General features: G+C 37.4%; 1 protein-coding gene across 9 annotated transcripts in view; it reads right to left on the reverse strand.

The window, feature by feature from the left end:
- dip2a (disco-interacting protein 2 homolog A) overlaps window positions 1-23,054 on the reverse strand; it is a 159,830-nt gene that overhangs the window by 7,268 nt on the left and 129,508 nt on the right. For 4 of the 9 annotated variants that reach the window (XM_049485077.1, XM_049485073.1, XM_049485076.1 and 1 more), the window contains 24 exons: window positions 22,710-22,803; window positions 21,584-21,703; window positions 21,285-21,399; window positions 20,388-20,527; window positions 19,771-19,907; window positions 19,093-19,173; window positions 18,858-18,985; window positions 18,384-18,498; window positions 17,539-17,740; window positions 16,997-17,106; window positions 13,844-13,924; window positions 13,485-13,608; window positions 12,479-12,600; window positions 11,734-11,845; window positions 10,720-10,829; window positions 10,482-10,612; window positions 9,503-9,671; window positions 8,472-8,642; window positions 7,202-7,231; window positions 3,414-3,475; window positions 2,829-2,886; window positions 2,094-2,168; window positions 1,330-1,504; window positions 252-375 (listed from right to left, as the gene is read on the reverse strand). In XM_049485077.1, the coding sequence (XP_049341034.1) occupies window positions 252-375; window positions 1,330-1,504; window positions 2,094-2,168; window positions 2,829-2,886; window positions 3,414-3,475; window positions 7,202-7,231; window positions 8,472-8,642; window positions 9,503-9,671; window positions 10,482-10,612; window positions 10,720-10,829; window positions 11,734-11,845; window positions 12,479-12,600; window positions 13,485-13,608; window positions 13,844-13,924; window positions 16,997-17,106; window positions 17,539-17,740; window positions 18,384-18,498; window positions 18,858-18,985; window positions 19,093-19,173; window positions 19,771-19,907; window positions 20,388-20,527; window positions 21,285-21,399; window positions 21,584-21,703; window positions 22,710-22,803 (2,786 nt within the window). Of the gene's footprint in view, window positions 1-251; window positions 376-1,329; window positions 1,505-2,093; window positions 2,169-2,828; window positions 2,887-3,413; window positions 3,476-7,201; window positions 7,232-8,471; window positions 8,643-9,502; window positions 9,672-10,481; window positions 10,613-10,719; window positions 10,830-11,733; window positions 11,846-12,478; window positions 12,601-13,484; window positions 13,609-13,843; window positions 13,925-16,996; window positions 17,107-17,538; window positions 17,741-18,383; window positions 18,499-18,853; window positions 18,986-19,092; window positions 19,174-19,770; window positions 19,908-20,387; window positions 20,528-21,284; window positions 21,400-21,583; window positions 21,704-22,709; window positions 22,804-23,054 lie in introns of those variants that run through there. The other 5 variants (XM_049485075.1, XM_049485072.1, XM_049485071.1 and 2 more) reach the window with 4 other exon arrangements.

A 23,054-nucleotide genomic window follows, 5' to 3' on the forward strand; every position in this document is an offset into this window, starting at 1 on the left:
AGCTCGACCAGCAGTTCCAAAACAAGCTGTAGTTTTAGCCAAGCCACAAGTTCTATTGTTTCTCTCACTCAGTGTTACTAGAGGCTGCTAGAGTAGTTAAACAAGACATGTTTCATTTTTATTAAAGTTATATTAATCTTACTCACAGTTAAAGAAAGAAGCTGAGGGAGATGGAGAGAAAAAGAGAGAAAGAAGAAGGGAAAGAGATAGAGAGAGAGAGAAAATGAACTAAAAGTGCAGATTCTACTCACCACTCTGCTATACTCTTGTGCGCTCTGATGACGGAGGTTTCGATGTCTATGGGGTGATAACGCATTCCCCTGAGCTCCAGCGTCTCGTCCAGAGAACCCACCACGTACAGAGCATCATGCCGTTCTGGAGGAACACACACACACACACACACACACACACACACACACACACACACACACACACACACACACACACACAAACTGGTCAGAACAGTGATGGGAATTACGGTTTTGAAATAAACGGCGTTACTATCGCTGTTACTTTCTTCAGTAACGAGTAATCTAACAAATTACTCTGACTGTCACTATAACACCGTTATATGTAACGGGGGTGAGTAACACAAACATAACGCAATAGTTACTTTTACTGGTAACTAGTTACTTTTATAGTGGAGTAACTCAGTCAGTTACTTTTTTAGAGAAGTAACTAGTAACTATAACTAATTACTATTTCAAAGTAACGTACCCAACACTGTTCACAAGCATCTGATAGACAGACAGACACATACATAAACTTACCACAAAACTAAGTGAATTTGTGTTTAGTAGAAGTAAATTTGTGGGTTGGTAATAAATATTACATTTTTAGAAAGTCTGTTCATTTCTCTGTTATATGGAGTCACATTTGTAAGGAACATGAATCTGTGGGTTGAGAAGCAGAGCTGAGTATATGGGTTTCTAAATCTTCTATTCCATTGCCAAACTGCTTATTCAGCTGTTGTTACTGATGCTTGTTTTGAGGATCCTCTGGTTTCTCCAGGTGATGCAGCACCTGTGATTGGTCAGTAGGTTCTGCTCCAAGAATCAGCATCATGCCACATTTGGCTGATATGGATAGAAACAACTTCAAGCTGGTGCTCCACAAAACCAAGCCCTGTTACCAGTATCTCCAAACTGAAAATTGAAAGTGGGTGTCCCAAGAAGACGACATTTATGCATGAAATGTCTTTGGCATTTGTAGGACCTGTACCAGCTAAATTTAAGACATTTTAGCACAAGTTAAGGCCCTTTTTTAGATAGACACACAGATAGAGAGACAGGCAGACATAAGGATTTTATGTGTAAGATCTGTATTTACCTCCGCTGGCATCAGTCAGTTCGGTTCTGCGCAGGAAACCTAGGTATCCGGTCCTCGCCCACACCGTCTGCGTGTCGCCGAAGCTCAGTTTGGTGCAGAAGTGGTCGGCGTGCAGCGCCTCCTCTCCATAAACTGTGTAATATCCTGTTGCATTATGGGGACTACTCACCCAGATCTAAATAACAATAAATCAGAGCATTTCCCACATTTTAGAGGAGTCAATTGTGTTAATTAGCTTAAATGCTAACGGCCCATAAGCATCCAGGCCTATTGGAATCTAGGGGTGAACGATATGATCATAAAATAATATCACGATATTTCATATGACAAAACACTGAATTAAAAATAAATATATATATATTATTGCACATTGATAAGATATAACTGAGATGTTAAAAAAATACAAGAATTTTATCAGATTTGTAACAGAAGTCAATAATCCAGAATGTCATGATATTAACAGTAATGCACTCCAAATATCTCCATATATCCAGGATTAGGGTAAAATAAATGATACTGGACAGATATAATCTGTCTCTAGTAGATATATAATGAGAAATGAGAACAGTGTGAATTTTTCTTTTGCTAAAAACAGTAAAAAAGTAGAACCCTAATGTGATAATTAAGACTGGGTGATATGGCACCATATTTCAGAGTATAATATCATAGTTCACCAGATTAAAAATGTTGGCGATATTATTGCGTACGATACGATATAGAGTCTAATATCAATAAAGTGAAGCAGATGTAGTGGAGAACATCACCTCTCCTAGATGAGAGTCTCCCAGTGGACCTTTGGTTTCTGTGTTGGCAATGATGACTTTCACTCCAGGAAGAATCTGCACAAAAGAAAAACACCAAAAAATATTATTACATTATTATTATTATTACACATACACTACCGTTTAAAAGATTGGGATGTGAATTTTCTTTGTTTTTAATAAAAACAGACAAAAGATTAGGGGTTATTATCCTGTTATAGGAAAAAACTGTCCCTAATCTAGCAATGGTATGAGGTATAGCTATTTCTTGGCAATTTATTATCAATAAGTCCAACATCCTGATGTCAGTTGACAAGCTATGAGGCATCCTTGTCTCAAACTGTGCACTCTAGGATATTTATCTTCTTGCACAGTTGTGCATCAGGGCCTCCCACTCCTCCTTCAATCTTTGTTACAGCCAGTTTGCGCTATACTCTGCAGGAAGTAGTTAACAGCATGGCTGAAAGATATTTTCAGTTTTAGTTTAGCAATATCTTGTATTGAGTAGCCTTCACTAAATTTAAATTTTCAGTTTTACATTGAATTTCTCCTGTAATAAAACATTAATAGACCGAAGTGATACTAAATGGCTCTTTTCACTTTCCTAGTAGGAATTTAGACTTTTTCTTATTGGGAACTAGGATATTTTAATATCTGAGCTCAATAGAACACAATATACATTATATACATGGATATATGTTTGTGTTTGTGTGTATAAGAGAGAGTATGTATACATACCTTTCCTGACTCCATCAGAGGCAGACTGTGTGGGGATCCTCTGTCAACCAGCCGAACTCTTCAGAATTTGGAAAATAAACAAAAAAAACATATCTTAGTCATTTTTATTGTCTCTGTATCCAGACCTCCTCACACTAATCAGTGTCTAAAGAACTTTCAGCTTTTAACTTTTTTAAACAATAATCTGAACTTTCTACTCCTTACATTTAAAAAACAGCCTCGTTACTCCTATTTAATTTTCATTCCAGCTTCTCATCGTTCAATAAAACCCCTATCCAGATAAATCTCTCCATCCAGATAGAGTGAATATGATCGTGATTGGATGTAGAGAAGTATAAACATATACCATTCTGATTCCCTATTGGTTTAGGGAATCCAGCAAGAACATAGCAGACGTATGTAGTCTAGTATGAAGATGATCTGTGCAGAGACTCAAGAGAACTCCAGATAAACTCCAGTCCAACTAAACCTCTTTAATATATTTATATAGTTCTGTATGTAAAGTAATTTTTTTAGTAAGCAACGCCCTTAAAAAGTCTCAGAGTGAGGGTTATTAGGGTCAATATCTGTAAGGGTTTGCAGTACCTATCATGGCGCAGTGCTCTCATGTCCACGTATACAGTGGTGGGGTCAGGGCCAGCCGTTCCCTGTGGGATGAAAGCATGATCAGATTTAAACATCGATTTCTACAGTCACAAAAGGCTTTCTGAGAGCCATCACATAATGCCCTGGAGGAGGAAGTTCTTTCGCACACAATTCCCATCAATGCAAGAACACCAAATTTAAAATAATTTTATTTGGGGGCAAACTATATGTCTCATAACTATATTTATCTTCTTGCACAGTTGTGCATCAGGGCCTTCCACTACCTGTCAGTGAACTACCGAATCATGTAGGAGACGGGGGTTTAATTCCAGCTCTGGGTGACTGTATGCTGCTCTACACCAATTACGAGTCCTTGGGCAAGACTCCTAACATTACATTGGCCAAACTCTGCAATAGAAATAACCTTGTACGTTGCTCTGGATAAGAGCATAAGCTAAATGCTGTAATTGAAATAAAATAAAATGAACTGCAGCTCAGAGTCTGACACTTTTAAGACGTTTTTAAGTGGCAAAAACAAACTTGCACTGATCAAATCTAACCACATCAAACTGTATAAATTGGCCTTGACACTGAAGCTGGTGTTATCCACTGCGCCACACCAACCAATCGTATTTACAGAAGTAGCAGGAGGAGTGCTGGGTTAGTTCTGGAGATAAAACTAAACTAGATCCTTTTAAAAGTGTACTATTTGCTTCAACGTATCTGTCTTAGCTTCTATTGCTCTTCAGTGCTTTTTATTCCTTTAGTAAATTTAACTATATTCGTATTATATTTATTGTTTATTGTACCTTCTTTAATAGTGTAGTGTTTGTCAATAGTCTGTGTAACTGTTACATGTCATATATGTGTTGCTCTTACCAAGCCAAATTCCTGGTATGTGTGTAACATACTTGGCAAAATAAAGGGATTCTGATACTGATTCTAAAGTTATTCAGATTCCAACCCATTAACCAATCAAACGCTTTAAATAAAGGTTTTACCTTCTATAGAACTAGTTCTAACCTGATTTCTGGAACAAAATGTTATAAATAAAAATAATAGTTATGTAGAAATTTGTGTTTACAGTCATTTTCCCACAATATGAAACAAAAATGAATATTCTTAATTTATTTTATCTATATTTAAAAATGTGTCTAGGCTCTTAAGTGTTAATTATGTCAATATCACTACTGTAAAACTGGATCGGTTTCATCTCTAGTTCATTTCTCAATCATCCTTCCCCCTACAAGCATTATCACTTTAAGATCAGTCTGTTCTGGACAATTAAACCTAATCTAACAGCTAAAAACAGCTGTTCTGCAGTCAGTTTTAGTCGTGTTTAGTGAACAGCCAAAGAAATCATCCACAGGCCTGAAGAGCACTGGATTATAAGGGCAAAGCACAGCAGGACTAAGGCTAATCACAGGCTGCAGAACTGAAGGAAGCCAATGCGAGCAGAAAAAAGCCATTTATAATACAATATCAAACACTGCAAGCACTATGAGTGATCGTACAGGCCTGCAAACAGCAGCAGAAAAAGTGTATACATACAGAAGGAGTATTACAGAGCACGATCATATAATATCAATTATATAATATCTATCCAATAGTAGACAATCAGATATTCGCTCTCATAGTTATTTTATTTCAGTAATTCAGTTCAAAATGTTATTATATAGATGTATTATACACAGAATTATCTATTTTATTTTTGCTTTTATTTATTTTATTGTTTATGATTATGGCTTACAGCCAATGAAAAAAAAATCAGAATCTAATCAGAAAATTAGAATATTATTTTATATAAGACCAATTAGTACTTTTCGCAGTGTGGGCAGTGTGCCAAATCCTGCTGGAAAATGAAATCTCATATCGCATCTCCATAAAAGTTGTCAGTAGCAGAGGGAAGCATGAAGTGCTGTAAGATTTTTCGGACAATTTCATGCTCCCAACTTTTGCTGTTTCAACATAATTTTGCACAAGTGTTAAGAATGAAGCAGAGAAGCAAATACTTTTAGCAATTTAGCAAACTTCATAAATTAATAAATAATTGAACTTGTTGACTACACTTTGGTTGAAGATGTAAACAATGTAAATTTCATGATTTGTAGACCTGCTGCTTTAAATATAATCAGTTTTGGTTGAGCAAGTGCCCCTACTATCCCAGGAGCAGCATTTTAGATTTATATTATGAAGTTTAATAGAAAACGGATATAATTTTAAAAGTTTCTGTAGCTCTTAATAACTTGCAGAGATTTTCACCAGATTTAGAAGAAATGTTCCACATCAAACATAACATATCAGGAGCGTAGAACAGGACTGTACTGGATCACAGATATCCAACATATAGCAGCTTTCTACATCATGCAGATAAGCTACGGATATACAGTGGCAAGAAGGAGCATGTCAACCTTTTGGAATTTCATGTTTTTCTATATAAATTTGCTCTTAAATATGATCTGATCTTCATCCAAGTCAAAGGTACTGGCAATTATAATGTGCCTAAATAATAATAACTCAAATTCAACACATATTCAACACTCGATAACCTCAACCAGGCACTCCCTGTAGCTGTGGATCAGACCTGCACATCGTCCAGTAAGAATTTTAGTCCATTCTTGCTGCAGAACTGCTTTAACTCTCTTTATCTTTCTTGAAGTCGATGTTTAGCCTCTAAAATCTGGGCTCTGATTGGCCACTCCAAAACGTGGATTTTGTTTTTGTTAAGCCATTCTGTTGTGCACTTATTCCACTGTTTTTGGGTCATTGTCCTGTTGCATTACCCAACTTCTACAGAGCTTCAGCTCACGTACTGCTGTAGAATATATATATATATATATATATATATATTTAATATAATAATCATCCTGTGGAAAATCCTGTAGAATTTGGTACACTTGAGAATTCATTTTCCCCTTAATGATTGTAGCTGTGAACAGGCACTAATGCAGCAAAGGCAGTCCGACTCAAGATGCTCCCTCCACCATGCTTTACAGTTGGGATGATGTTTTTATGATAACTTCCTTAGTGGTGTTCCTGCCATAGACATCCTGTTTATTTAAGGTTATACAGATTGTAGACTCATGAAAACAGATATTAAACCTGTACTAATGATGTCTTCAGCTCTTTCTCTGTCACTCTTTGTTATTTATTTACCTCATAGATGAGTCTACACTGTGCTCTTGGGGTAATTTTGACTGGGTGGAAACTTTTTTGGCAGAATAGCCACAGTCCCAAAGTCCTTAAAATCACTTTGTAAACCTTTTGAGCTTTAGGTAAATCAATATTTTTTACTGAAGATCCTCTGAAAGTTCTTTTTGGTGAGGCACGGCTCAAATACACATATCCTTCTTGTGCAGAGCAAAACAAAAAGGTTTGACTGATTTTTATCAGTCAAATTAGCTCTAGTCCACATCTCCAAACTAGCAAAACTCCAGCTATGCTAACACTTAACTCTAATTAGCTTTTTGAGGTCATAAACACACACTTTTTAATGGTTGTTATGGATGTTCTCAATGAAGACATGAATTATAATATTACATTTTTGCTATTCAAATTTTAGGAACATAGTAATTATCAATATCTTTGACTTGGATGAAGATCAGATCACATTTTATGACAAATTTATGCAGAAAACCGTGAAATTCCAAAAGGTTCACATACTTTTTCCTTCCACTGTAACACACGCACACACACGCGCGCGCACACACACACACATAAAGAAACATATAAAAGCAGACTGTGTATGAGCTTCTTGCCAGCACTCGTTCGCCCTTTTAACACTATACCTGATCAGCCAGGTTGCCCAGTCTGTTGGGCTGACGGTGCGAGACGGAGGAACAGGTAACACACACACACACACACACACAAAACCAAAAGACACATCAGAGCACCAACAGACACATCCAAACAGCAGGAGAGAAACAAACAAACAAACAAAAAAATCAGAACAACAGAAGAGAGAAAAGCGAGTGAGACACAGAAACGACTCAGAGGACAGAAAACAGAAGGTTATTTTTAGCGTAAAATCTGTCAGTTTGAACCCTATATGCTTTTATTAAGGGTGTGCTATATAGTTTTGTATGAAATGATAGTGCAAAATTATTTGACACAATAAGAAAACTCCATCGCAATAATAGCAATATTCTTGAAAGCAAACCTATTTTGTAATTGTTGTAATTAATTTAGTGTACTTACTTTACATTTATATATTTAATGCATATGCATGCATTAAATATGCAGCACTTTAGTTTTGTTGTCAACTGTTGTGTTGCATTACATTCGTTTTTGTCAGATTTATTTTCTAAGATTAAAATATTGGTTGTTAACAAAATAGCTATGTATAGATTATTTTGTATTTATACTACATAAAACTAATATATGTATTTTTTGCTACAGTAGTCTTGAAATGGTTCCAGAAATCCATGCTCTTGTATTGCTTGTCCTCACCAAACTGTTTGCAGGCTTTCTTGTGCATCAGATTCAGAAGAGGCCTCCTTCTTGGTCAATGTCATGCAGACAGATTTGATGCAGTGAACTGCAGTAAACTGACCTCACACTTCTTAAACCTCTGCAGCAATACTGGCAGCACTCATGCATGTATTTTTTTAAAAGCCAACCTCTGGATATTATGCTGAATCCATGGATTAAAAATTTTGTTCAACCCTGGGGAGGACTGTTTTGAATGGAACTGAAATGATCTTTGCCATCATGCTGTATCTAAATTTTGGAAAGTTAGCCAATTCTTATAGCCTCTGTTTTTTTCTACATCCTTAGAGAGTTCTTTGCCGTGAGGTGCCATGTTGAATATCCAGTGGCCAGTATGAGAGAATTTTACTCCAAAACATGATAACAGGGAGCAAAAAAGTCTAATTGGTCACACTTTTCTATAATTTAGGGTGCAATTAAATATTTCTTGAGAATGATTTTAAGTTTTGTTTTTTTTACAGAGTGACGATTTTTTTTTGGCCAGGTAGTGTATTACTATATGATTTATATATTAATTTAGATATAAGACCAGTTTCCGGACCCGTCCACCCCTCAGACGCTCCCCCTCACCTGAAGGCAGATGGCCACGTTGACCCTGCAGCCGAAGGTGGTGCTGACGGCTCTGGGCGAGAGGCCGAGGTCTTTAAAGATTTTGGAGAAGGACTGAGTGAGAGCGATCCTTGGCCGTTCCTCCGCCACCACCATACAGGTACGAACACACGACAGGTTCACGTTCCGTAGCTGATAACACAACACACACACACACACACACACACATACACAAGAGGATTTAATGAGTGAGCTGTAATTATAATAAATCTACCAGTGAAATATAGAGAAGTATGTTGATTTTGATGTCTTCCCCTCTAATTTTGCAGATTTTGCTGCTGTGGTGTGGGGGGTATAGTTAACTAAATTAAGTAAAGCTAAGCTAAGCTAAGTAAACAAAACTGTAATTCAAGTCAAACGAGCGCTGGACATTAATGTACACAAATTTCTCTACTGAAAACTGATTATTGGGTGAGTAAAGCCCTTCCTTTTATTTACAGTAAGCTTATATTCCCAAAATGTTTCCAGCACTAAGGCTGGAGCATTAGCATTAGCAGTTAAATGCTAGCACTTAAAAACATTACAACAACCAATAGAAAGAACACAACTGACAAAGATTTTTTAAACATATCTAATAAAATAATATACTCAGGTTTAAAAGTCAGTTTAGCCGTTTAATATGTTATTATAGTTAAATAAATAAATAATGTTATTTACAGAAGTGTTCAAGATGACTGAAAGTCAGATTAGCATTTAGTAAGATCTGAGGTTTAACAGTATAAACTAATGTGGAATCACTATTTGGTACACGACAGACCACTGTTGCCCTTACCAAGTATTAATAGTTTATAACCTATTTACTAACAATTGATAATCTTAATATAAACTATTACTAAACCTTTATAAATGAGTCTTATTTTAAAATTGTACCTTTACTTCATATTCTTTTTTTAAATAAATTTCTGCCTGAAACAGAGAAGAAATAGGATAAAAAAATAACTTTTTTCTTCACTGGAACAGCGGTGTTTAATAAAGGTCTAGTGAATACTGACCCGTAGAGCTTCAGTTTGAGACCCCAGGCCCTTGGTGCACATCTCCATCACTGAGTACGAGCAGAAGGTCACGCGCACTTTAAACTGACTCACGGCCGTCAGCCACAGAGACACGTTACTCTCCAGCTCCAGAGGAGGAACCAGGATGGACTGGTGCCCTGAGTACACACTGTAAATACACACATATTATATTGATATTTTGATATATTATATTAAAACAGCTCAAGGAAATCAGAATATCATTGAAAAAATACTTTATTTCAGTAATTCAGTTCAAAATGTGAAACTCAAATATTATATAATAAGACCAATTGGTACTTTTGGCAGTGTGGGCAGTGTGCCAAATCCTGCTGGAAAATGAAATCCGCATCTCCATAAAAGTTGTTTTCAGCAGAGGGAAGCTGTAAGATATGAAGTGCTGTAAGATTTTGTGGGTCAACTGCACTGACTTTAGACTTGATAATAAAACACAGTGGATCAACACCAGCAGATGACAGACATGTCTCTCCACACCATCACTGATTGGTGGAAACTTCACACTAGACCTCGAGCAGTTTGGACTGTGTGTCTCTCCACTCTTCCTCCAGACTCTGATCCCTTGATTTCCTTTAAATGAAATGTAAAATTTACTGATGATCAGTGATGGTTTGGAGAGACATGTCTGTCATCTGCTGGTGTTGATCCACTGTGTTTTATTATCAAGTCTAAAGTCAGTGCAGTTTTGTTTCCCCAAAAAATCTTACAGCACTTCATATCTTACAGCTTCCCTCTGCAGCTACAACTTTTATGGAGATGCGGATTTCATTTTCCAGCAGGACTTGGGACACTGCCCACACTGCCAAAAGTACCAGTTGGTCTTATATAATATTCTCATTTTCTGAGACAATAATCAACAATAAAAGAAATAAACGCTTAAAATAGATCACTCTGTGTGTAATACATCTATCTAATTATTATAAAGGTATGAGGTGCTCCAGACCTGCAGAGGCACCAGAGAGCGAAGCCCAGGCCGCAGTACGGGTCGAGGCAGATGGCGATCTGTCTCGAGGGGTAGAGCTCACACTGCAGCTTAATGGAGCGACACAAGGCACTGGTTGCAGCATGAGACATCTGAGAAACAGCAGCAGATATTTATACACATATTACAACATATTACACACACACACACACACACACAGAAACATAATTTTAATATCAGGTTTTATTCTGTCAGGTACCTTCACTCCTGCGAGGATGCCTGTGGTGGAAACACTGAAGTCCAGGTACGCCAACATCTCTGGAGTGGGTGGTTTGTAGATCTGTGGAAGCTTTTTCCTGGGAAGATCATCTACAACAACAGGAATGAAGAAAAAAATTACTTTACTTAAAACCATTTCTGACACCAGTCTCAGAAACCTGTATCCTCAATTATTCATAACTCATAACATTTGTGATGCCTGTTCCTTCATTGTTTCTTCTAAAATTAAGAGCATTTTAACCTCCTAAGACCCGAACTCTTGCATGGCATGCATTTTCTCATTTCTCTTTGCTATTTGGGTTAATTTGCACCTGAAAACTGAAAAAAAAAAAATGATTTAGTTCCTAAGAAAAATGATGTCCACATATGATGACTTTAGTTTAATTTTGAGATAGAAGACAATGAAGTTGCAATAAGTAATGATGTGAAGAACATGTATTTTGTGCCTGAACACAGCAGCATGCCTATTCTATTCAATCAGTAAATAAAAAGGTTTCATGATTGATTAATAAAACTGAAAATCCTAACTGTAATTATAATAGATTTTTTAATATTGAAGTAAATATGCAACTGTCAAAAATATAGTGAATAAAAAATGGCACTTTCTAAACTTTGTTTAAAATACAAATCAAACAGTTTAAGTCCTCACAACCTTTCGTTTTTAGTTTTTATGTCTATTTTTTAAACCTGCAGAATTTGGGTTGATTCCTGTTACTGATCTAAAATAATTAAGTGGAGTAGAGAGAAAACATGCAGATTCTCCAGTGTAGGAGATTTCAAAGCCCTTAAAGTTTACTGCAGAGAAAAAAGGGTTTTGTATTACTGCATATATGGACCAAGGCCTTTTAAAGGGTTAAACCACTCTACAGGGACCAGACAAGCTGTGTGTGCTGTTTCAGCAACATGTGCAACCATATGGACAGGTACAGTAATCTGGTATGTACAGTATGCAGGTAAGAGTATAAATAACACATGTGTAGTAATGTCTCTGTACCTGTATCCAGTACCACCGGCCACGTTTTCACATCCACGGCTGCTGCTGCCTCTTTGGATTTTAGGAGCTTCATTATTGCTTGTGTGGTGAGAATACACACAGACTTACTGACCTACAACACACACACACACACACAGAAAAACACACAGTTTATAGGTTAAAAAGTTTTACACTCCCCCTAGAGCAAACAGAAGCATAGTTGTACTCTTTTGATTGATAAAAAATTAACTACTGATAGGGTTTGGGTTGTTTCACGTATATTAAAGGTCTAAATGAGAATCAGATCAATAAGAGTAATCATTTTAATAAAACTCTAGTGTATTAAAAATCTTACACAATGATACTAGAAAACAGTAAGTAAGGAAGTAAGTGATTCAAGTGTTTTCCACTCCTGGTTAAGGAGGATTTGTGCCAGAAGGGGGCGACAAAGCTTTAGTCACAGCAATAAACCAGGCATCACCAACCCAACCCGTCTCCAACCCTGATCTCTTAAAGTGTTTGAGAGCATCAGTTAAAGTAAAGTAGTGAAGAGGTAGAGTTACAGGTATACAGTGAATAGTGAATATTTGAGAAATGTTCTAATCCAGGTTATGAGAAACAGGAAACACTCAACTAAATAAAGAATAAAAATACTTAAAAATATATAAAAATAAAGGTAAATAAGAATAAGAATTTCAAAAATGTGCAGTCACCGCAAAGACCATCAAAAACGTTATAATGATGAAACTGGCACTCATCAGTTTACCTCAACGATCATCTTGACGGTGGGAAGCGTGGTGGCCAGGTTCTGAGGGTGAGGGGGTCTGACTGTGACCGGAACACAGCCCGCATACAGACAGCCGTAAAACGTAGCAATTAAATCAACACCTACGCACGCACACACACACACACACACACACATATATAAACACAAACAAATATTACCAAAATAATACTTATAGTAAGAAACCTTATATTGCTGAAGATTCACAAAAAAAGCAGTGTGTAAGACTGGTGGAGGAGAACATGATGCTAAGATGCATGATTAAAAACTGTGATTAGAAATCAGGATTATTCCACCAAATATTGATTATTTCTGAACTCTTAAAACTTTATGAAAATGAACTTGTTTTCTTTGCATTATTTGAAGTCTGAAAGCTCTGCATCTTTTTTGTTATTTCAGACATTTCTCTCATTTTCTGCAAATAAATATTCTTAATGACAATATTTTTATTTGGAATTTGGGAGAAATGTTGTCTGTAGTTTATAGAATAAAACAACAATGTTCATTTTACTCAAACATAAACCTATAATAATAAAATCAGAGAATCTGATTCAGAAACTGAAGTGCTCTCTTCATTTTTTAAAGAGCTGGATAGCTGCCGTTTTCATCAAAAGAAAAATTCACACTGTTCCCATTTCCCTTTATATATCTACTAATCATGGATATATGGAGATATTTGGAGTGCATTAGTAGTATCATGACATTGTGGATCATTGACTTCTGTTACAAATCTGATAAAATTATTTTTTTAATATCTTAGTTAGCCATATCATATTGCATGCAATAATAAAATTCTAAATATTTTTTCTAATTCAGTGTTTTGTCCTATTGCCAAAAGTATAGTTTTCGTGAAAATACCATGAAATATCGTGATATTATTTTAGAGGCATATCGCCCACCCCTATATATATATATATATATACATTCAATTTAAGGTGTGTCTCGTCTTTTGACTGTAATTTAATGGGGTAAAATGTGTTGTTGTTACCTGGTGGGTAAACGAGCGCTACATGATCTCCTGCATTAAGTCTTCCTCTCTCCATCAGAGCCACGGCCACACGCTCTGCTCGCTTATGGATCTGAACACAGGACGCAGTGCTGGCCACGGTCCCCTACAACACACACACACACACACACAAACACACATGCTTATTATAAAGTGTGACCTTAAATTAAAATGAAAACATTGATTAAAAATGCTAAACTCAACATTCAACATCAGCATTGATTAATTCAGCATTTATTTAGATTATGATCAGTCAGGACTGTCAGCAGCGTGTGCCGGTGAATTAACTCTGGACAAAAGATCTATAAAACACTTAATAATATATAGAATATAGAGTGTACCTTGGCGTTGAGCAGCAAGAAGAGAGGGTGATCGGGCGTGGCCTGAGCTCTCCACTGTAGAACATCCTGCATGTACAGAAACTGCAGCAGAAACACAACATAAACACAGTTAACTCACAACAGCTCAGACACACAGAGACAGAGAAATGAATCAGTGGGATGTTAGAGGATGATAAGAGGTGATAAGATCTGATCTGTGATAATAAAGAGTGATATCAGGCGACGCAGAGCATTATGGGGTTTATTAGTAAAAGGATCAGGGATCTAGCACCATTTTAAAAGTCAAATGTAATGCTTTTTAGGACCTTTTTTAGGCCGCAATAAATATAATTTAAGACCCAAAAATGTAGTCAAATTTTCTTTGGTAGAAAATTATTTGTTGTATTGAAAATCAAAACTTAACATAGCTAACTCACCGCTAATGTTACTATGTTATCTAGCTTGCCAGTAATGTAAGCTAGCTCTCCACTAACACTAAATCGATGCTAATGTTATTATGTTAGCATGTTAGCTAGCTCCCTGCTAATGTTACTATGTTAGCTAGCTTTCCATTAACCTTAGTTCTCTCCCTGGTAACATAGCTAACTCGCTGCTAATGTTACTGTGTTAGCTAGCTCGCCATTAACTTATAGGTTTAAAAAATATAATTTCTTTCCCTGGTAACATAGCTAACTCGCTGCTAATGTTATTATGTTAGCATGTTAGCTAGCTCCCTGCTTATGTTACTATGTTAGCTAGCTCTCCATAACCTTAGTTATCTTCCTAGTAACGTAGCTAACTCGCTGCTAATGTTATTATGTTAGCATGTTAGCTAGCTCACTGCTAATGTTACTATGTTAGCTAGCTCTCCATTAACCTAATTTCTTTCCCTGGTAACATAGCTAACTCGCCCATAATGTTATTATGTTAGCATGTTAGCTAGCTCACTGCTAATGTTACTGTGTTAGCTAGCTCTCCATTAACTTATAGGTTAAAAATATATAACGTAAGAGAACGGTATTCCGTACACATTTTCGGTATACGAAAATACCCGAGTTCAAATAGGCTGCAGTGATTGGCTAAACTATGGAATATCTGCCTAGCAACCAAAATAAATTTTGATTGGTTACTTTTGGACCAATAGTTTTAAAGAAAACCCCAAAAACTGACCTCAGTCCTGTCACCAGTGTGCATCAGTATTCCGTACACCTGCAAACAAACAGGCAACGGTGTTCCGTACACCTCAGATTTCCGCTCCTGGTGGCTGTATTTTGCAAAACTTCACCACCTTTAACATATGATCTTAGACTGACATAGATGCTTAGTAAAGTGTTTGTCAAATGGATTTGATAAGTTGTCTATGAATTGAAAATAAATTGTGCTGAAGCTGCAGCACAAAATCTCAGCTGTCTATGAGTGGTGAAGTGGAGCTGGAGTAAGCTCGTTTTTAAAGTAAGTTATAAACAATGATTATTAATTCCTCAATCAAATATTACAACAAATGCTGTTAGTTGGATGCTTAACGTTGCATTTTGGGTGAAATGCAATGTTAAAAGTGGGTAAAACCTTACGTGAACTAGTCGATAAAGTTTTCCCCACCCCTTAGCCTCAGCGTTGTTAACCCTTCCCCACCCACCCGTTTTCGGCGACGCGGGCGGTTCCTCCCTACCTACCGGAATTTCAAGAGAAAACACAACGTGGATGGTCACTGACCTGTTTTAATGGAAAGAGGAAGGATTGACAATGACCCCAGACATTATTTCAAATATAACAATAGTTTATTATTAAGTATTTTATTGTTTAAATGCTCAACTGTACGGAATACTGAAGTGTACGATATACCGTTCTCTTACGTTAATTTCTTTCCCTGGTAACATAGCTAACTCGCCCGTAATGTTATTATGTTAGCATGTTAGCTAGCTCACTGCTAATGTTAGCATGTTAGCTAGCTCTTCATTAACCTTAGTTCTCTCCCTGGTAACATAGCTAACTCGCTGCTAATGTTATTATGTTAGCTAGCTCACTGCTAATGTTACTATATTAGCTAGCTCTCCATTAACCTTAGTTCTCTCCCTGGTAACATAGCTAACTCGCTGCTAATGTTATTATGTTAGCATGTTAGCTAGCTCACTGCTTATGTTACTATGTTAGCTAGCTCTCCATGAACCTAATTTCTTTCCCAGGTAACATAGCTAACTCGCCGCTAATGTTATTAGGTCAGCATGTTAGCTAGCTCACTGCTAATGTTACTATTTTAGCTAGCTCTCTATTAACCTTAGTACTCTTCCCGTGAACATAGCTAACTTGCCGCTAATGTTACTATGTTAGCTAGCTCTCTATTAACCTTAGTACTCTTCCCGTGAACATAGCTAACTTGCCGCTAATGTTACTATGTTAGCTAGCTCTCCATTAACCTAATGTTATTAAGTTAGCTAGCTCACTGCTAATGTTATTATGTTACCTAGCTCTCCATTAACCTTAGTTCTCTTCCCGGGAACATAGCTAACTTGCAGCTAATGTTATTATGTTAGCATGTTAGCTAGCTCACTACTAATGTTACTATGTTAGCTAGCTCAACCTTAGTTCTCTCCACAGTAATGTAGCTAGATAACTCACTGCTAATGTTAGTATGTTAGCTACCTAACCGCTAACGTTAGCTAGCTCTCAGTTAACCTTAGTTCTCTTTATAGTAACGTTAGCTTACTCATCGCTAATGTTAGTATGTGCTTTTCCCCCCGGCATTAAATGCACAAAATGTAATACAAACAGCAAATTTACTGGACTTATATTTCACCAAAGGTGTCAAAATGATTCATATTCATTACTCTGTAGGCAGAAGTATAGATACTAGTGTTTAATAAAATACTTCTGTAGAAGTTAAAGAATCAACTCAAGCTTTTTACTCTAAGTAAAAGTGTTTTTAAAAAAGTGCAGATGGGTGTGCAGGTGTGATGGATCACAGTATAAACCAATAGGGAGTCGGAATGGTATATGTTTATACTTCTCTACATCCAATCACAATCAGATTCACTCTATCTGGATGGAGAGATTTATCTGGATGAAATGAAATAGGAGTAACGAGGCTGTTTGAGGTATTTGTACTTTATTTAAGGAGGAATGTTACCTTCTGAAGCACTCGTCTCAGGTGTGAATGGAATGAGTATGAAGATGTACCTTACGTGCCTGATCATTATCTTCCAGCTGAGCTACGTCTCGTCCACAAGCCTGAGCAATCCTCTTCCCCGCCACCAGGTTCCCCACGATCATGGAGGCGGGACCCACCTCTGAAAGGCATAAAGTTATCCAAAAGCAGTGTGTAAGACTGGAGGAGGAGAACATGATGCCAAAATGCATGAAAAAAACTGTGATTAAAAACCAACAGGGTTATTCCACCAAATATTGATTATTTCTGAACTCTTAAAACTTTATGAATATGAACTTGTTTTCTTTGCATTATTTGAGGTCTGAAAGCTCTGCGTCTTTATTTGTTATTTCAGTCATTTCTCATTTTCTGTAAATAAATGCTCTAAATGAGAATATTTTACTTGGAATTTGTAGTTTATAGAATAAAACAACAATGTTTATTTTACTCAAACGTAAACCTATAAATAGCAAAACCAGAGAAACTGATTCAGAAACTGAAGTGATCTCTGTATTACATCTGTATTAAAAGCAACAGGAAACCAATCTATAATGTAAATTAATTCAGTATGTACCTGGCTGTTTCTGCCGGGGTTTGGGCAGGTTGGTGACGCAGGTGTGGGGGCACATGAGCACGTTGCAGGGGTGCAGCGCCCCCTCCAGGAAGCGCTGTTTAGTTTCGGAGATGTGGATCCCCCCGAGAGGAGCTTTAGGGAGCGTGTTCGCAGGAACTAAAGCCAGACAGTAAACTCCTACCTGATGGATGCTGTCTATAGCCTACAGATTAGACAGGAATATACAGGAACACATAAGGAATCATGTAGTAACTACATGTAGTGTTAAACAAACCAAAATACTCTGTAAAGAAGTATTTAGATGCTCTTATCTGGGGAGCTGTTTGTTAAGTTGTGGTTTCTGAGGCTGGTAACTCTGATAAATTTATGCTGTACAACAGAGGAAACTCTCGCTCTTCCTTTCCTGGGGCGGTCCTGATGAGGGCCAGTTTCATCTGATTTTTACTTAGTTGAGTAGTTCTTGCTTAGAACATTACTCAAATATTCACTATTCACTGTATACCTGTAACTCTACCTCTTCACTACTTTACTTTAACTGATGCTCTCAAACACTTTATTAAGAGACAAGAAATTCAAGTAATTAACTCTTGATGAGTTCAGCACAGCTGTTAACTGAAAGCCTGAATTCCAGGAGACTCTACCTCATAAAACTGACTGAGAAAATCCAGCAGAGATGTTCAAAACTGATCATCTAAACGAGTTTAGTATTAATGTACAATACAGAACATTTTAAAATAATTAAAAAAACACTGATAATCCAAAGAAATTATGACATTATGGCAGTATGAAAAAAATATACAAATGAATGCAACAGTACTATTAAAAAGGTGTGTGTGTGTGTGTACCTGCAGTACTCGACTCATCCACTGGAAGCTGTCTTCCTCTGAAGCGTCCGGCCGCTGCTCTGCTACAACAACGATCCGCTCATCATGCAGCACACACACCGAGAACACTGCAATCCTGCAACACACACACATACATTCTAAAAGAGCTATTGCTTAGAGTTAGTGGTTAGCGGCTAATGCTAATACTGTTCCACCAGTGCTAGCCGGGGTTAGCAGCAGGCTACAGTCTGATATACTCGCTACTGTACGGCGAAAGAGCTAGCACTTAGCACAGTTAGAGGATAATGCTAATGCTAATACTGCTCCAGCCTTAGAGCTGGAGAAACTTCACTTAAACTCCTGTATAACTCTGTACTTCAGTGGAGTGGCTTTACTGCTCCTTATTACCCGATTATAAGGAGCACTGTCAATTTTAGGAAAAATTAAAGGACTTTTAGTTTGAAAAAAAAACAGTATCTGAACACCATCTCTCACCTTCCTCTATAAACAAACTTCATGGGCTCCACCGCCAGTGCCGTGGCAACCACATCATCAGCGTTGTGTCTCCGCCCACTGACCACCATCAGTCCGTCCATCTTCCCCACAACAAACAGTAGGTTATCCTGAAGATAAAAAACATGAATATGTAATGTAATCTTTAAATCTTAAAATTTTTACATGTATATAATAAATCAGATCAGTCAGTTAATAACAGGAATTAAGAACTGACCGGCCCGATGAAGCCCAGCAGAGAGGTGCGGGTGAAGGGTCGGTCACTGACTGGGGAGCCAGACGCCGTCACCGGGATTGTCTAAAAACCAGAAGAAAAGAGAGGCTCTAAATCACCAACACACACAATATAACACACACTGACACACACTCTATACAACATAGAGCTTCTAAACAGTGATTCATAACTTCTGAACAATGATTCATATCTTCTGAATAGTGATTCTTAGGTTCTAACAGTGATTTCTAACTTCTGAACAGTGATTTGTAAGTTCTGGACAGTGACTCTTATCTTCTAAATACTGATTCTTTGTATATTTGCAAAGATACATCCTATAATAAGTGATTTCTAACTCCTAAACAGGGATTTTTAAGTTCTGAACAGTGATTCTTTGTATATTTGCAACGATACATCCTAAAATAAGTGATTTCTAACTTCTGAACAGGAATTCTTAACTCCTAAACAGTGATTTTTAAGTTCTGAACAGTGACTTTTATCTTTTAAACACTGATTCTTTGTATATTTGCAAAGATACATCCTAAAATAAGTGATTCCTAACTTCTGAACAGTGACTCTTAACTTCTGAAGAATGTTTCGTAATTTCTGAGCAGTGACTCACTGTATATTTGTGATTCAGAAATTCTGGACAGTGATTTTTTCATCTTTAAAGTATCTCACCTCAAACACATTTTTGGTCATTCCCGGCAGGCCGTAGTAGGAGATGCCGGTTGTGCAGGAGCTCACACAGATTTCTCCAACTTCATCCGACCGACACAGATAGGGGGTTCCCTCTGGCCGCACAACACACACCATCGCTAAACACACAAAAAACAAAAAAGAGTCAGTGTATTTTTGCACTTTTAGGGCCCTACCTTACACCCAACAGTCTATTTACACTCCTTCATCCTGCCTGGTTTAAATAGCAACAGAGCTTCTGAATATATCTACACTGATGGGCGTCGTGTGCTGGAAATGATGAGCAAGTGACACTCTGATTGGTTGATTTCACATTACACCCAAAATTAACCACACCCATGATTAATTAAGATAATTAGTGCATGTCTGTTGTGCACTTTGAGCCGTGCAAGGTGTACTTTTACCGTTGTTTTGATAGCAAAGACACACTGACACGCCCTAAATCAAGCTGCATGGTGCACAGTTGATGGCTCACATATAGATCACTAAAATATGGCCATTAGTGTGTCTTTAACTCGGCGAATAATAATTATTGTAACAGATATTTTGATCAGGGATGCTGAAACTTTTGAACACCACTGTAAAAGTAAAAGTCTCACCTCCGGGCATCACCTGTCCTACGTCCTGCAGCGTGAGCACTGAGAGCTTCTCCTCCGTGTCCACTCTGATCACACTGTGACTGAGACTCGACATGGACAGCACTGCTTTACCCGGGGGAGGGACACCCATCTCCGGAGGTCTACACACACACACACACACACACACACACACACACACACACACACACACACACACACAAAAACACAAACACACAAAATAGGTACATATTAAAAATGTTTTATTTTAGAGTAGAGCTTTGCAATACATCAATACTTTATCGTATTATGATAAATTGTCTCATCATATCGACAATATACTTTAATGATCATATTGATCACTGATCACTTTATTTGGATAGTGCATTACTTATACTAACCTTTACACAACTTTAAAACCTGACCCTAATCCTATTATTAGACTAGAACTTAAATCTAACCCTAAACCAGACCACAATAGTCTACCAAAATAAGCTCTGCCCCATGCACTGGAGCGGAGGGAGGAGGGGTTTAGTTTTGATGTGAGTGACAGACATGTGGATGGGACATTTATGGAAATACGGAACAAATTGCGTCCTGTATTGGTTCAATCATTTAGCTGCCAAATAAAGGACAATTCTGTATTTTAAGGGACGGGTGGCAACCCTACCAATATGACACTGCTGATGCTTTTTGGGTCTGTGTGTCAAAAAATTATAAATATTGTGTATCATGTAAATGTTTTTAAATATCATGATATTTTTTTGCATATCACCCAGCTTTATCAGTGCATAATTACATACAGCAACTGTGGTGGCTTTTATACTGTTTATATCAATATCAAATTATATTGTATCGACTGATATTAAGAAACGTATCAGTGAATAATTCTGTATACTGTCTGCAGTGCCGTGTGTTTACCTGCGGATGGCGACGGTCATGGCCTCAGGTGAGCTGGCACAAGGACAGATCACCTCCGGCCTCAAACCTCGAGCCTGAAACACGTTGAGGAACGCATCGCAGGAGGAGATCGACCCTGCACGAACACACACACACACACACACACACACACACACATACATACACACACACACATACACACACACAGTCAGTCATTAATTTTTACACATTTAAAAAATATTGCTGATTACAGCTGATACAGTAACATAAAGTATTGTGTATGTAAGTGTGTGTGTGTGTGTGTGTATGTGTGTACTTACAGGGATTAGCTCCATCAGCCACTATCAGCATGCGTAACGAGCTGAGACTGATATCTCTCTGATCTTTCTGAGAGAGTAGAGACCAGTGCATATCTCTCGACTTCACCACGGCAACACGGGCTAAACAACAACAAACAACAACATAAACAACATAAACAACTATACTACAAAACCCATAAAAAAGACAATGGGTTAGAGGGGACGTGTTAACACAAGTTAGAATAGGTCTAAAAGTCTAAACAGCTCTATTCTTACCAGTTTAATCCCTTTCAGAATTAGCTTTTTAAGGGCTCTGACACTTTTATGCAAATGAGCTGGTGCCGGCCATGCAAGCTCAGTGAATACACTGAGTATTTCTTGTTTATATCTAAACTACGTTTATATTCCTCAATTTTGGCTGTGTTCTCTGCATTGCAGAAATCATAAGGCCATAAAATATTGTGTTTTATGGTACCAGTGTGCTGGAACCACCATCCCTGCTAATCCTAATTATATATTCATTCTAAAAACTGGGATGTCTGGTCGCTTTTCGCGTGAGTACTTCTTCTTCTGGCCACGTCATGCATCTTCACAAACTTACGTCACACGTACAGCCTCTAAAAGAGGATCCGGCTCAGTTTTGCTGAACGCGAGCGGCTGGTTGAGCAATGGGGACTTCAGAAGAGGAAACTCAGAGCTCAGTAGCTCCTCCATTCACTCATAGTAAAACCAAAGAAATAAAGGAGTGATGCTTCTGACTGAGATCTCTCTCTCTTTCTCTGACTGAACATAACCTGGAATCGGATTGATCCGCTCTGAAAGGAGACCGCATCACACCCGCCCAGTTTAAAATGATTCTTCCGCATGCTCGGTGCAATTACCCATTCTCAGTTTACTATCTTCACAAATATTTTCAATCTAAAACATACGAGCTGTACAGGACTAGGATAGTAATGTTATAGCTGAGCTAAATTAGACTTAGAATTTGTTTCCCAAGGTTTGCTAAGGTTAATGTATTGTTTTATGTTGGTTGTTAAAATGTTATGGGTTTAAGAAATTAAAGTTTTGTAAAATTGTTTGAAAATCTAGACAAAATTACATATATTCTATGTAATTTATTGAAAAAGTTCATTTTAAAAAGTCTCACCTTTGTATGTGTGCACTTTCTGTATCCAGGACAGTGGGTTGACCTTCATCAGAGAGTATGGGATGCTGATCACATGCATCCGGTTCATCACACTCTAAACACACACACACACACACACAGATTATCAGGTTATTCATTCACAGCTGTATTTTCCATTGTGTCTAGATCTAATTTAGCATGTGTAAATGTGTCAGAGTGTATATTTTGACACTTTATTATGAAAAACACAATCTTTTCCCACTTACTGCCTGCCAACTTTAAATAAACTGGGCTACACTAAACGAGACATGCACTTCAGGGCGTGTCAGTGTGTCTTTGCTATCATAACGATGGGAACTCAAAAGT

This window comes from Astyanax mexicanus, chromosome 11, assembly GCF_023375975.1.
Source record: "Astyanax mexicanus isolate ESR-SI-001 chromosome 11, AstMex3_surface, whole genome shotgun sequence".
Taxonomy (NCBI): domain Eukaryota; kingdom Metazoa; phylum Chordata; class Actinopteri; order Characiformes; family Acestrorhamphidae; genus Astyanax; species Astyanax mexicanus.